Source organism: Chenopodium album, chromosome 8, assembly GCF_948465745.1.
Source record: "Chenopodium album chromosome 8, dcCheAlbu1.1, whole genome shotgun sequence".
Taxonomy (NCBI): domain Eukaryota; kingdom Viridiplantae; phylum Streptophyta; class Magnoliopsida; order Caryophyllales; family Amaranthaceae; genus Chenopodium; species Chenopodium album.
Genome location: NC_137841.1, coordinates 77,442,686 through 77,459,141, shown reverse-complemented (window position 1 = coordinate 77,459,141; position 16,456 = coordinate 77,442,686). Strand labels below are relative to the sequence as shown.

General features: G+C 33.7%; 1 protein-coding gene and 1 pseudogene across 2 annotated transcripts; both read right to left on the bottom strand.

Moving 5' to 3' along the window:
* Window positions 1-490: 490 nt before the first annotated feature.
* On the bottom strand, window positions 491-7,043 carry LOC145555546 (leucine-rich repeat receptor protein kinase HPCA1-like; annotated as a pseudogene). Its single transcript, XR_014091505.1, has 17 exons — window positions 7,035-7,043; window positions 5,029-5,103; window positions 4,871-4,942; window positions 4,581-4,804; window positions 4,350-4,424; window positions 4,157-4,228; window positions 3,913-3,984; window positions 3,739-3,807; window positions 3,552-3,625; window positions 3,391-3,463; window positions 3,149-3,284; window positions 2,539-3,026; window positions 2,319-2,458; window positions 2,069-2,208; window positions 1,746-1,965; window positions 1,426-1,661; window positions 491-1,183 (listed from the first exon to the last, which is right to left on the bottom strand). The product of XR_014091505.1 is annotated as a leucine-rich repeat receptor protein kinase HPCA1-like (transcript).
* A 717-nt stretch (window positions 7,044-7,760) lies between these two features.
* LOC145556832 (protein POLAR LOCALIZATION DURING ASYMMETRIC DIVISION AND REDISTRIBUTION-like) lies at window positions 7,761-10,807 on the bottom strand. Its single transcript, XM_081618479.1, has 4 exons — window positions 10,447-10,807; window positions 8,898-9,343; window positions 8,026-8,312; window positions 7,761-7,949 (listed from the first exon to the last, which is right to left on the bottom strand). The coding sequence occupies exons 1-4, from the start codon at window positions 10,724-10,726 to the stop codon at window positions 7,946-7,948; spliced, it is 1,017 nt and encodes a 338-aa protein (XP_081474605.1). The 5' UTR covers window positions 10,727-10,807; the 3' UTR covers window positions 7,761-7,945.
* Between the last annotated feature and the right edge of the window lie 5,649 nt (window positions 10,808-16,456).

Below are 16,456 nucleotides of genomic sequence, written 5' to 3'. Positions count from 1 at the left end.
GTGGATTCGAAATAAGGCAATGTTTAGTGCTCTATCACTAATTTGTGTTAGTGTTTGCCTATTTTATTGATCTGTTGGTTTGGTTAGTGTCGAATCTCGATTTCCCCTAGCATTTATTTTAAATTTCCTATAGTATCTTCCTTAGCTTAATTTAACCGTCAAGTAGTCAACTAATCACAACTGCAACTTGTGAGTTGTGACCGAACTAGCTTATACCCCTTTTACATTATTCATGGTGTACTAATAACCATTATTCCCTGCGGATACGATCCTTTATTCCCTGTGGAGAACCCTTTATATATAAGCTTACTATGTACATAAAACAATGCAAGAGTGCAACATTAATGTTTTTATGGCTTGTTAAATATATGTTGCTTTATCTACCTTCTCTTCTCTCAAACGTTCTTCTTTGTCTCTTATATAATTTTTTTTTACTTGTTATACACAACTATTGTTATAACCTTAGGGTTACACTGTTAATTGCCCGAAAGTTGAGTCCAATTGCCAAGATTGGCAAGAGTACAACTTTTTTTTTCCCGTTTTCGAACAACAATAGCATAATAATCAATCCCAGAAATGGTCATATAGTGCTATTGCCTGCTGGGATGTCAAATATTACATTCCTTAAACCACTAATTGTTTGACATAAGTAGAAAAAAAAAAGGTGTTACTTTGGCTCTATTTTTGGTGATAATGATTATCCACCACTGTTGTCAAATGCACTACTATAAGCACTATAAGTGGTGTCTTTCTTTGCTAAGGCATCATAAGGATGCTTGAGGACACCTTTGGTGGCTCCAAAATCCTTGACGGATGAGGACGTGGATGTCGATCCGGTATCTAACCCATCATTTTGTAGTATAATTTCTATCTCCTTCACCACATCACTCATTGTTGGACGATCCGATGCAGTTTCTTCAACACATTGCACTGCTAGTTGAATAAACTTACTAAACCCAATCAAATTTGGATTTTTTTTTATGACAGGATCGATCATGATCTTCAAGCCACAAAACTCTTCATCATTCTTGTCCATCTTTGTTCTGACCTCCCGGACAATGTACTTCCCCTTCTCGATTGGTTGCTTGGCAGTCACTAACTCAAGCATAACTACTCCAAAGCTATATACATCACTCTTCTCAGTCAATTGTTGTGTCAAGTAGTATTCGGGATCAAGATAGCCCTGCAACACACCCAAAACAAATTAATGATTAAAAAAGGGAACAAAAACCACAAATTTCTTCAGGGGATTTTATAATTGTGTTATACTATTGCCGATTGTGGAAGTAATGGTGAGATTTAAACATATGCTAATTGAAAAGGTTAAAAAAAAAAAGCAATCAAGTTTTCCATGGCTTCAAATCTAAATAGAGAGGATATGAGAACATTTCACAAGAAAACAAGTTCTAAATACAATAATCCTACCAGCGTTCCTTTGACTTGGGTAGAAATATGACCCTTTCTGCTATCAGAAACTAGCTTACATAAGCCAAAATCTGCAACCTTGGCTGTTAAATTTTCATCTAAAATTATATTGGTAGACTTGACATCCCTGTGAATTATGGGAGGATTTGCAAGCTCATGAAGATATGCTAATCCTCTAGCAGAGCCTAGAGCAATGCGCAGTCTTCTCTTCCAATCAAGATGAATGCCAGATCTGCCTGCACAATAGGTTAAGTATTATAAGGTTGATATCTCTACAATGTTCACAATCATCAACATTTTAATAATGGATAAAAAATTACCAGACAAACTATCTCTGAGCGATCCATTGGGCATATATTCGTACACCAGCATCTGTTCCCCTTGTTCAAAACAGAAACCCAACAAGCCAACTAAATTCTTATGGTGAACTCTTGAAAGCAATTCAATTTCAGTCTTGAATTCATGCCCACCCTGCATAGATCCTTGCTGAGCTCGCTTGATTGCCACATTTTGACCATCAGGTAGCACTCCTTTGTACACCTGAACATCATTGCGAGAAAATAATGGATAAGAAGCCGCATATAAAATGTTTTCAACTGGGAACAGTAGGAAGCATGAGCTGGTAGGTGATGATGACTCAAACCTTGCCATAACCCCCGGAGCCTATTTCATTACGCTGTGAAAAAGTATTGGTGCACTTCTTTAGTTCATCATATGGAAACCATCTAGCTCCCTTTAACTGTGGAACACTACCACTGTCTTTTCCACTTGAACCCTAAGACACTGCATCAAAATAGCACAACAGAAAATGAGAGTATAAGAATTATTAAAACTACAACCAAACCAGAATTCAAGAGGTTCTATGTGAAAATTGCACGGTCTCAATAGCTTACCAAAAGGTCTACTCAAACCAATTGCTCTCTCAGCAAGTGTTTTCTGCTGTACAGCATAAATGCCTACTCCCAAAACCATTACTACAAGAAAGGTACAAGTTGTAGCAATTCCTGCTATTAAGCCCAAACTAACAGTTCTTCTGTTTGTGGCTGGCAAACATATTCAACATCCATATAATAATCAGTCTATGATTGAAAAAAAAAAACAAAAAAATTGGACATAAGACATAACTGATTGAAGATGTTGATGTTGATGTTGATGGAATAGTATGGTCCAAACTCTGGGGTGGCTAGAAAGTTTGATTACTAAGATCAAAGCCAATCCTCATAATTTCTGATCGATTGAAGTATTTTTTGCCAGATGGAAATATTTCGATATGAACTTGAAGGTAGTCATCTATGTTGAAAAAAGGGTTCTGAAGAGAAACTGAGCCATGAATTAGGCCCAGTTTCACCCATAAGCTCATTTCCAATTTGTGAAAGGAGTTTGCATTAGTCACTTCCCTGAATGAAGGTCCTCGAAAGTACATAGTCCCTTCATATGGATATGCACAATCACAACTCTGGGGACTTAGCTTCTGGTCTGCTGAACATTGCTTACTACCACAATTAGCTACACTGGTTGAATAGGGTTTTTTTGTTTGCTGCTGAATCTGACAGTAGTCAGTACTTGAAAGTGGAGTGATGCAGACTGGGTTTCCGATCAATCTGTTATTAGATAAAGCGAATTGTGAATGTTGGCAATCATGGCATATTGCTCCTCCAGCCAGAAAAGGAGTAGTCAAAACAAAAAAAAAAAAGATTGAAAATGCACAAGAACTTGTTCTCACATCAAGGCATTTGTGTATCTAGAGCTAAGTGTCACTGAGGAAATCTTGTTGTTCTCAAAATCAACAAGCTGGAGCTGTTGGCCAATGCTATCACTCATATCCAATGTTCCATTTGAATGAATTGTTTCTCATTTTCCTGCCATATTTTTTACAAAGAATTCTTTTAGAAAAAAAGGAAATAAAAACAAAATGTATGTTGTCCTAATGACTATTTGCTCTAATGCTCCAACCAAATTACTTACACAAGCTGCATCTGTGGAGCACTGAACAGCTTTTGAGGAACAGGCCCTTAAAGTGAACCATACTCAATGATTATGAAAATTATGTAAATGCCACATCCAAAAAGTTACGGATTCGATAAGTGAACATTTTTGTGGCTCGGAATCTAGCTTAGAAACATACAGCGTAGTGAGAGACAGTAAAGTTGAGAACCATTCTGGTGCTTCTGAGTCGTCAAAGGAGTTGTTGCTCAGGTCCCTATGATGATGAAAAGAACCATCATGAAAAAGGCTATATAAATTTAGAAAATACACTGTATGTATAAATTTAGAATAATATTTCAGCAATAAATTCCAAATATTCCTCCTTACACATAGCTAAGAGAATCCATCCCTATTAAATCTGGCAATGAACCAGTCAGTTTATTGTGCCCTAAATTCCTGAAAGTATGCAAAAGAAAGAAATGGAAGCAAAGGCTCAATTATCAATTATGACTTTTTATAGTTCAAAAAAGCTTATTTTATCTAATTCACAAATCTACCGACAATTCAACAACATTGGTGAGATTGTTGATATTAGATGGCACCTCCCCTGTCAAGGAATTCCGATCAAGCCGTCTGCAGAAAACAAAAATACAAGTTCAAAAATATAACAATCAATAATGAAATAAATATCTCCCTCGATTTTTTTCGGTTTAGCACCTACAATAAGTAAGTCGAACAAAAGAGGAGGGGTATATATATGTGTATAAGATGTTGAGACCAGCTCATGAGATTATCATCAACTCACGGAACTTCAAGAGTCTGAACAAGTCCCAATGTGGATGGAATCGGCCCAGTTAGTTGATTTCCGTCAAAAAGTCTGTTCAAAAACGGAACCATATACAATATAACTTAAGATGTTGTAATGATAATGTACTCATTTCTCACAAACAGAGAAAAAGAAGAAATTTAAGGACCTATGGAGTACTCAAGAGACTTACACATGGATTAAAATCATCTCTGAACGGAATAGCTTAGATGGAACTGAACCAGAAAGCTGATTTTTATTGAAGTGACTGCAAAATTGGATACAGTGAGTTCTACCATTCTTGCATGAATAATTATATGACCTATCTATGAATTGGATGTCAGGACATCATTTGCTCCATATTTGGAACTGCTAACCACCTATTGTAGGAGAGTGAATGAAAGGACATCAACAAAATACTCACAAATGTTTTGCCTTCAGCAAGAGATCCAAGCCTGGTGTGTTAGGTGTTGAGACAGGAATAGATCCTGTCAAGTGGTTGTCTGCCAGATCCAGCCAGTAAAGTTTGGAAAGATTACCGAGAGAGCGGGGTATTTCACCAGTAAAGTTGTTGGAGTTCAGAGCCCTGTATAAGATAATATGGTTACAGGAACTTGAAACTTCCAAGACAGTAGAAATGAGTTGAAACTATCAAAATATGGATGATGACATTGAACAAATCATTAAGGTTGCCTAGCTCTGGAGGAATTTTACCACTAAAACCACAGCCCGCCAAAATCCTGCATTGAACATTAAAATATTAATCCTAATCCCAGGTTGAAACTTCTGCAAGAAGTATGTATACTTTTATATAGTGATCAAATGCTTACACTAAAGCAATCTTGATAAATTTGGAGTTTGAGAAATCTTACAGAATATTTAGTTTGAGCAGATCTCCTAGTCTTGGAGTTAAAGAACCAGTGAGACCCCGATTGAAAGAGAGATCCCTGCCACAAATATATTTGGAAAGGTAACTTAAGTCTTCTGAGCCGGTATACCAGAAAACTCCAACATAACTAATGAGCTATGTGATGCCTTTAAGTTATTGTTTAGAGCCTATGAAAATACTATGATTTGTGCTATTTTTTTGTAAGGCCTTCTGCCTTCTTGGGAATTCAGAACCATGATCCATAAATGTCGGTCCAATTCAATATGAAGCATACATTTCAAACCTTGCAAAGCAGTAACCTTAGAAAAATTTAATCTTAGCAAGGGATGACTGAACTACTTAAGAGTATTTATTATCTTCGCATATTCATGAAGCCTATCATTTGGTTTGTAATTATTTTCAAGTTTTTAAGTTGAGAATCTGATATCCAATACAACAAGATTATTTTTTTTTTTTTTTTTGACACACAATACAACAAGATTATGAAATCAGGCAAGTGATGCGTTTTTGCCTCCAAGATTACTTTGTAAGACACTTTCTCTTTTAAAGGCTTATAAGTTTGTTTCCAACAAAATTCCCAACTTAAATTAACCAGCTCAGAGTATTAGTCCCTTGGGACACTTAGCAAACTCCAAGATTGACTTTCATTTTTAGGCAGGGGACTTACATAATTGTCGGGTCTAGTCAAGCTTTTAAACTAGTAAATAAACCCTAAACCCTAACCCTAAACTAAACCCTAAAACCCTACACCCTAGAAATTTTTATTTTTGGGCGAAATAAGGTCAAAAAATTACGAAATTGAAAGCTATTATCAACGCTTTTTGAAGAATTTTGGAGGTTATGGGGCCCGAATTTGAAAAGTCTTGAGGCTCTAGGGGATACATCTCAGGGTCATGTAATGACGTATGAAGTTTGTAGTATTTAATATTCTCTGTTTTGGAAAAATGTCCTTTGCCTTTGCTTTGGCTATGTTTAGTTCAAATTTAGTTTATTTATTTATTTTTTAAAACTTAATTTTTCTAATTTAAGCCGTTGAATAATCCCATGTAAAGTCACGTTTTATCAATATTCTAAGCAACAAAAGATCATCATCCCCTTAAAATTGTGACCTTAATTCGAAATCTCAACTTTGTGACCCATATAAAGCCCTTAAAAGATTGATATTTTACGATAGTATACTTAAACGATATAAAGCCCCATCTTCTTAGAATACCCAAAAAAAAGGGGGTCATTTTTCCCCTTAAAATTGAGGTCTTGAATCGAATCTAGAATTTGCGACCCCATGACTCTAAACTCGTAAAATATTTTATGGTGTTCTTTCGCAAAAGTTTTTTTGTATTTTCATGATATATAGTCATGTCATCTTATAATTCTGAAACATAAAAGTTCATTTTCCCCTTAAAGTCGAGGTCCTTAATTGAAATCTCAACTTTGCAACATATAGCCTGGTCTTTTTGAAATTTGAAAAAATGAAAGTTGATTATTCCATAAAATGAAGGTTTTAATTCAAAATGATAACTTCACAAATCTATATCTTATACAAGTACTTTGTAAAATAATAAAAAGTGAATATTAATAAAATATAGCCATATCACAAAACAATAGAATGAAAATTGTAGTAGTGGATGAACATAATGACTCCTTTTTAAGTACTTGAAGAGTTGAAGCATCATTGATTTGAAAATGGCTTACTTATGTAAACAAAAGTCATGAATAGACTTGTTAAATTAAGGAAGTATATTGGTGAATGACATTTAATAAATACTTTTCTTATTTTTGAAAGCTGATTATGTGAGTGATACCAATATATTCTGTTATAGTATGGAATTTAAGCTCAAATTATATAGAGCCATTGGCTTATCTTTCTTTAGGATAATGCCCTTGTAACAATTATTTATTGTAAACAGTTGAGCTAACTAAAATTCAGAAAATGGCTGGGCAGATTTCATTCCCTTCTCTAGAACTTTTGCCTAGATTAATCCAACTAACCTTGGTCATATTGATTAGATTTAGTGAAGGGCTCCTACCCCAAGGAAATCTCTTGCTAGACTATCAGGAATTGGCCTAACTTAAGGGGAAGGGTATTATAGATAGTGCAATTTACTGATGCTAATAGTGTTCGTTGTAAGGAGAGAAAGATACTAAGTCAATAGAGGAAAATAGAATCAGATCATTCCATAAGGAAGGGAAAAAAGGAGAGAATTTGGAGACAATCCACACTACTCACAGTCACACTAACCCTACCGACTTCCCCAAAGTAAGCTACCAACTTACAATAGAATTATTTCTTCGTAATGTTTCTAAATGAGTCTAACTAAGCAACCACCTACCTCAAGAATTAATAGAGAAGTTTAAGCATACACTAATAGTAGTTAAATCATACTACAGTACAGGCCTACAGGGTATACTACACAAAGGCAGGCAAGCTTTCTTGGAAATACATTTAGAGCTCATACGGCAATTTGGGGGAGTTCAAAAGTTGGACACCAACTTTTTACTCTCCTCTATCGGCTTTTTATGTTAAGTTGACCAATATATAAACATTTAAAGCAGCCCAAATCCACATAACAATAAAAAACAAAAACTAAAATATAGGACACCGTACTAGAGTAGAGAATAATAACCATGCCTGTGATTACTTGATGAATCCGAATTAAGAGATTAATCAAGCATTACTAGAGTCATTTATGTCATTAAAAAACAAAAGTCCAGGTCTGCTCAAACAGCATAATAGGAAACTGGAAAATCTAGCAGAAAGGCAAATATTGACAATAGGATAATATTTACAAAAATTGCAGGTATTTCAAACAGCTAAAATCCTTTTGATGAGCAGCATTTTAGCCAAAGGTCCAATTATTTTGCAATATATCCATCAAAATTAACAAGCTATAATCGGAAACCTACCTGCAAAACATCAATTTTTGTAAGTTTGCGACTTTAATGTCAGATGATAGAATGTAGTTTGATGTGCGACTTTTACCTCAAGGTACGGGATGATTCAGGGACTTGCTTGGAAATAAGCTTGGCAGTATCTTTCCACCAAGTGACTTCTACCTCTTTTTCCTGAAGCTTTTTCGTCATGCGGTCTAGATGAGCTTCGAGTTCTTTTATCCGTTCTTCTTGTCTTGTTTCAAGTACCTCATGTAATCGTCTCTCAAGTTCAAGAGGAGGGACACCACAAAACTCTGTGTTGTCAACATACTGGGGGTCAATAACTTCTCCAGTGCTCATGTTAACACTTCCAATAGCAGTGTTTTCAGAGGGTATCTGTCAAATTGATGTTCTAGCAGTCAATTACAAAGTTACTGAAGCTAATGAATAAACGATGTTATGTAGTATTTTTTTCAGGTGTTCAGAAGTACAGGCAGCAGAAGACATGACATAAAACTAGAAAATGTTTCAAGGTACAGAGTATGATTTATCTCTCAAGTATAGAACTTCACAAGGCACATAAATGCAAATTTATACACAATAATTGACAAGAAAGACTAGTGCAAACAATTGAATCATCTCAAAAGTGTTTTGGTTTAAGTTTGCAGGCCATGGAATCTTTGACAACAGGGCCACAACTAGCACTATTATCATACAATCTTACGATGCTCTTGATAAATGAGATGTAAATCCAGGTATTCAGTGCTAAAACAACCGTAGACAAATTAATTCCATGACGGCGCAACCTAGGCACCTAGCACACTAGCCTATAGAATACTCGATCTATACATATGTAGGCTGCCAGTAATCAAGATATATACGCATCAGAAGAAATTACAGAACATAGAATGTATTCAAGAGCATAAAAAAAAAGTAAATATTCCGAAACCCCAAGGCACACAAAGAGTCAAAGTTGTATACCTCAGTAACTTCCTCTTGTAATTCTGATGACTCTCCTGTCTCCACATACCCTCCTGAATCTACATCAAGCTGCATTCGATCTAATTCAGCAGCTAATTCTGCCTCAAGGTGATTTATACCTTCCACAAACTCCTCTTTCTGATGGATGTCACAGTGTGGAGCACATGCATAAGTGTTTCCAGATCCTTGTTGGCTAAGTGCATGATCCTCAACGGAGTAATTACTAAGGATGTCCATGGTAGTGCTCACAGCATATGCATTATCAAAATCAGATGGTTTTGGGGTCGTGCCTTTGCTTTGGTTCCCCTCTTTGAAACTTTCTAAAAAGACTTCCATTTGCTTACGCAATTCCATTGTTTTATCGAGCTCAGTTTTGCTAGCAGCAATAAGGGATAGCAAACCAAGTCCTGCGGCCAAATTGAAGCTCATCTCCTGACTTTGAAGTCCTAACAGAAAATTGAAATTTACTTTCAGAACATCACACTATCACTCTATATAACATGCAGCTATTGTTCAATACATACTAATTTATCTAATTATGATAATATGATGTATAACTTTTTTCTAAACAAAACCACCCAAGTCTATAACCCCTTTACTAGCTTGGAAACAGATTGAACATACATTTTAGGAGTAAATATATCAGTTATCTTGACAGTTTAAGTAGTATGAGAATTTAAAGACCGTGGCAGCAGTATAAATTGTGCTTTTATGGGTCTCCATTTCCTCTGTTTTGTGTGATTAAGGCACCCCTTGGACTCAATTAGACAACTTATAATTCAATAAGTCAAAGATCATTGCAACTGTAAGCCTGCATGGTCGCATGTAGGTTCAACTATATACGAGTATGTGCTTTTGCTTCTTCCCTTTTGCGAGTTATGCCTAGGCTTTTGTTCGCCTAAAAGGGCTAAAACCTTACAAAATTTTGCCTAAACTACCACATCAAATATAAATTGCAAGTGTTGTTGCGACTTTAAAATGTAATTTGATTGAACTAAACTAGATTAGAATACAGTTGGTCCGTACATCTTCATAATACAACTATAATTATAGTTTTTGCATAGTAGAAATTTCACCTAATAACATTCACTGGAGAAACTTTTATGTATTATAGTACACATTAAGAACTACTCTGTAACAACAAAGATTATACGGAGTACATATTTTTAATTAAGTTCGATTTTTTTCTTTGTAAAACGGCATATGCATTATGAAGGCTAACTACTCCGTATAAGCAATTGAATACATTTCCTAAAATAATACGTTCTTCAATAAACAGCGTACGAAGTACTAATAATTAGCAGATAATAAAACGTTACTTAGCAAAAAGCCAAGAATAAACGTGATTAACTGAGCTATAATTTTGTACAGGTAAAAAATTAATTCGCCACTCTTTCAATTTAACATGATAAACGTGATTAACAGAGCTATAATTCTACTAATCGAGTAATCGTAAACATTTGAGATCATAATAATTCCATTAGTTAATCATAATACTCGTATCACAATTGAATTATTAGCTCCTAACTAATTTAAATTTAAAAGTCACCTGAAACATTGATTCTCCGGCGATCATCGGACTTCCGCCGTGAAATCTCCGGCGAAAATTCGTCACTGATCTGAACTTTCTCTCTCCTTCCACCGTTACGACATTTTCTGGCGATGGCAAGCAGCCGATAAACCACCACACGTGCGGGAGAGTAACACACTGTTCTACAACCTTCTTCGTCTTCTCCGGCGGCCGTAATTACACCTTCTTCTCGCCGGGATTTCGCCGCCTTCGTACGATTTTCTTCTCCGGCGCTGTTTGTGGTGTTTACCAGCCGCATTTTTGGAGAAAGTTTGCTAGATCAAATTTATTGTGACAGTAGCAGCTACTCCGCTATTTATATGGAAGAGATACAGGGAGATTTTGTAACAAAAGAATTTTGAATAAAAATACTACTCTATACGAAGTTTAAATGAAAAAATAAATAAAAAAAATACACGTGGTGTTACAATATTCGGGTTATTAAGAGGTAAGTGAGGTAGTCCGGTGAGTTTTTGTGATTTAGCCTTTTATCACAATTTGAGTTATTACTCGAGTGGTTAGAGTTTTCCTTCCGGTTCCAAGACATTTTGGGATCGATTCTCATCCTTGTCTTTGTGGCTCTCTAAACACCAAAAAAAAAAAAAAACAATTTTGAGTTATTAATATCATTAATGAAAGAAAAATACGTAAACAAATATTTATATGGTATAAATGTTTGCATATCTATTAATTATTACTAAAACAAAACATCATCAATCCTTATACTACGTGATTCTAACAATAAAAATTTTCACTCCAATTTCTACGTGTGATGTCATCATTCATTTTATTTTTTTTAACCTACACTATACATTTTTCTACAAAAAAAAATTACTACTCTTTTATACACAAATGATAAAACTTTATTTTATGCATAATAATTAATACAAATTAATTAAAGCGGCGTGCAACGCACAGGTCTAATCTAGTTATTCTTATACTAGGGTGGTCTACGCGCACGATGCGCGTAAAGGGTTAGCTCTTGCAGAGAAGTTGTATTGACGTGTATTTATACCTTTGGTTTTGCTGATAGACCTGGTAGTTTTAATACGTACTACGGAGTATTTGATTTATGTGCCTATGTGGTGGCTATGTAGAAATATAAGAAAGCCACAAAAATCTTTTATGACAACTATTTTTTAAAACCCTCAAAATTTTGATAGTGTTTTTTCCAAATTATTATTAAATAGTGTTTAATTTATTTGCATCTGATTCCTTCAAAATTTAAGCGGCAATTGTCAGTTTAGAACTCTTAATTGATTTACATGTTTCAATAATACCTAGTGTGTTTTTCTTCAAATGAATTCTTTGTGAACTTTGGTCATACGAAGTTTTAAAATGTGAAATGTTTGTTGTAGCTAAAAACTTAATAATGTAAGTTCTTCACTTAGTGATACTTTTCCTCTTAAATTCTCTCCATAATTAATTAATACCATTTTTTTCCTATCACCGATTTCCCTTGATTTTCGGATTTTTAAGTTCTTTATACCTCTTCATAACATTTGCTCAAATATCACTTTTTAATATGAATTCCATTCAAATTCCATAATGTTGATCATGTGCCATCAAACAATGTAGATTTCAAAGCTAATAAACCTTAATAATAGTTGCAATTAAATGACGACAAAGATTGTAAATAAGAAGAGTAACCACGAAGGAGTAAAAATAGACAGTCTTTTCGTACATACAGTTTTTTTTTCTTTTTAAATAATAATAATAATAACATATGAAGTATAAAGCATTAGAATTTTTTTTATTTTAAAAAAAAAAATTACAAGTTTTTGTTAAAAAAAAATAAAAAAAATAAAAAAACTTTAAATAAATTGTTGATAGGTTTAATGAAAAAAAAAACATTAAATATACTAATGAGTAAACATATTAATGAGGGTAAAAAAAGTAAATACACATTTTTGTATTCTTACCATCTTAGCCAATAGTAACTCATGTCATTTATACACACAAAAATTACTATATGTTTAAGTAAACACATAAATAATTATATAATTATATAGCATAGAGAAAAGTTAATAACCAATTGGTTGTTGGTGTAGTGGTGATTGGGACTACACTTGGTAGGGAGGACTCGTGTTCGATCCCCCGCAACAACAATCGGGAGGGGACTGGAACCTAACCACCCAGAACTGATCCCCGAATCCGGATTAGCCCAAAGGGTGAACTGGGTAGAACACCAAAAAAAATAGAGAAAAGTTAATAAAAACGAATAGATTCAACAAAATTAAAACAATGTTAAGTCTTTTTTTTACCAACATTATATCATTAATTATATATATTTAAAAGTAGTAATTCGGTGCAACACCCAGGCTACAAGTTAATTATGAATAAAAATCAAGTGGGGTTTTATTTGAATTATGAATAAAAAAGATATGATGGAATTCAAAATTTAATTTGTTGTATTAGAATGTTTATTGGATCTGTAAATCAAGTGGGTTTGGTTATTTGGGCTGAAGTTTATTATTGTAAGATAATCAGATTGTTTGCAACTAGCTCATATAATCCCCCTATGTCTTAGGCTTTTAGCCAATGCAATTATTGTATTCCAAAAATTATTGTATATTAATTTTTCGGACAATGATCATACCAATACAATTATCCAAGTCTCAAACCACTCCATTCTTGGCATACAAACTAACCCCCCCACCCCCCCCCCCCAAAAAAAAAAAAAAAAAAAAATATTTTTTACCATCATATTTTAATTACTTTCTCTCTACTTTTTTGCTACTTTTTATTCATGTTTATTAATTCCCGTAAAAATTGCCCAAAAGTGACTATCAAATAGGGACGAAGGGAGTACTACGTAGGAAATTTGATACTCGTATTATGAAAATGTACACAATAAAAAAAAACAACAAAAAAAAAAGTATCAAGTCAAAATCATCGTGTGAATATTGAAAAAGTCAAATTGTAACACTAAAAAAACACAAAGGTAGTATAAAAATTATTAAATATAGAAGTGTTACATTAAAAAAAAAAAAAATAAATAAAAATATGAGTTTTGATGATTCAATATCCTGACTTGTGTTAATCTAAACTTTTGATAGCATAAATTTGGTTATGGTTTCTGTCCAAAAAAAAAAAAACAAAAACTTATGGTTAAGTTTTGGCGGGAGCTGAGAAAGAGAGTTGAGGAGGTGATATAGATTTGGCTCGTACCAACTTAATTTTGCAAAACTTGCCAGTGTTGCCACAGCTCAGCAAAATCTACTAGTATATGAAATATGATTTCTAACAGACTTATACCATTTTGTAATGGGGCCATTTTTCCATACATTCCCTCCTGACAAAGCAAGAAAATATGGCTGCATGCATTCTAACCAATTTGTACTTATAAATATGAATGAAGCTAACATATTATAAGGTTCATTGCTTCTTCGTGATTCTAATAAATTATGAGGGATGTTCTACTGTATTTAATCTATTTATTTTGTTTTGCCAGAGAAAACAGGTATGCTGGAGTAGTTGCTTTATCATATTCTAGGGTATGAAACCTATATATTAGAGCTCAAACTTTAAATTATTTTATGAGCAATGATAAATCTATGCTTGAGATTTAAAAATAAGTTACGGTCGTAATAGATGTCGAAACTCTATTGATATACGTAATAAATGATTCAATATCTTATATATTTGTTAACGTCGAAACTCTATTGTAGATGTCATATGACTTTTAATTCATGAAATATTTTTGTTATTTAAAAAAAAAAAAAAAAACTTCAACATGTATAAAAAAAACAGTATGCAAGAATGAAATAACATGTACTTACTTAAAAATAACATATATATAATTTGAAATAATAAGAAGTTCATATCAAAATAAATGATCGATGTTGAATATAAAAAACAAAAAAAAAAAAAAGCATGCAAGTATAAAATAGCATGGCTTATTTCAAAATAACATATACAACCCTGTCCCATAATGTAATTCCCGTTTTCCTATTTTGGAGATCCAAAATGTTGTTCTTGTTTCTATTTTTGGATAGTATGTAAAGACTATTAAACCATTAATGTACTTCATCCACTTTATCCTCCTACTAATAAGAAGTTAACATCAAAATAACATCAATTTTGTATAAATAACTTGAAAAAATACAAACAAGAACTATAACGGATGGAGTATATAAATTAAAATAATACTTCGTAAGAAGTTAACATCAAAATAACATAAAATTTTATAAATCTGGAGTACCTTGTGCATAGTACTCCGATCTAGGAGTAACATAGAAATTTCACGGGGCAACGCCTGGACTAGCTATTCACTAGTTTTTTTTTAAAAAAAATGTGTCTTTAAAAACTTGGCAATTACATTTTGTTATTGTAATTCACACAATTTACATTTATTACATTAGTTTTTTTTTTTTTAAAAAAATGTGTCTTCAAGCACCTTGGTTTACGTAATTAGGTTAGGGTAAAGTTTTGGGTGAGACGGACTCACGGTGAGTCCGCCGCCAACACTCACAACACCATTCATTCACCAACTCTCGCTAAAATCCAAATCCAACCATCATCACCTCGTTACCCACTTCCACCTTCTTCCTCCACCACCGCTGCTTTCCCCCACAACAAGAAACTGCCGGCAATGATCTGGTAATGAGATTCTCTCTCCTCCGCCATAACCATCACCTTGTTCAACTTCCAAAGCTCTCATTCATGGCTACTCTAACCACATGCTACCACCACAGAGCGGGCTTGGGCCCATTGGAAGAAGTTGGGTCGGCCTAGATTGATAGTTGCTCCCATGGTTGATTGCTCTGACCTTCCGTTTAGGGTGCTTTGCCGCAAGTATGGAGCTCGGGCTGCTTATACTCTTATGTTTCATTATAGAATCTTCTATGAGACTGAGAAGTATCCTCGTTACCCACTTCCAATTTGATTTAATGTGGGAAATCCCAATTTGGAGGGGTTTCCAATGATGTAATGAGGAGAGAAAAATATTGCACCCATGGAAGAAGAGGGTCAGTGGTGAAGGAGAAAATAATGTCAGGTATTAGATGTTTATTGTTTGGTATTAAATGTTTATTGTCGGGTATTAGATTAGTATTGTAGTATTAGATTAAAATTAATATTGTTTATATTTGTCAGGAATTAGAAAATTTTAGTCAAGAATAAGATTATTTTAGTTAAGAATAAGATAATTTTAGTAAGGAATAAGATAATTTTTATCAGGAATAAGACCAATTTAGTCAGGAATTAGAATATTATTGTCAGGTATAAGAATATTAGTGTCATGTATTAGAATATTATTGTCATGTATTAGAATATTATTGTCAAATATTAAAATATTAGTGTCATGTATAAGAATATTATTGTCAGGTATTAAAATATTACTGTCATGTATTAGAATATTATTGTCAGATATTAAAATATTAGTGTCATGTATAAGAATATTATTGTCAGGTATTAGAATATTACTGTCATGTATTAGAATATTATTGTCGGATATTAAAATATTAGTGTTATGTATAAGAATATTATAGTCAAGTATTAGAATATTACTGTCATGTATGGTATTTGGTGTTGCGGGCCTCGTGATCGGGTTTAGTTAGCCCGCGCCTTTTTGTTGGACCTTTGTTATTGAGCCCGGTCTCACGTGAGTCCAGTCTCACACAAAACCTTTTGGTTAGAGGGTATATGTACGACATATCACATATTACACCAATTGGTTGTTGGTGTAGTGGTTATTTGGACTACACTTGGTAGGGAGGACTCGTGTTCAATCCCCCGCAACAACAATCGGGAGGGGATTGGAACCTAACCACCCAAAACTGATCCCCGAATCCGGATTAGCCCAAAGGGTGAACCGGGTGGAACACCAAAAAAAACATATCACATATTACACTACATTTGGTGCAAATTGTTTTACTATTGTTTAAAGGCATTTTTCACCATATCTATGAAATACATAAATTGATTAACTATTTTTATAATTATACTAGTTTTTTTTTTTTTTTTTTTTTTTGAAAAATTATAATTA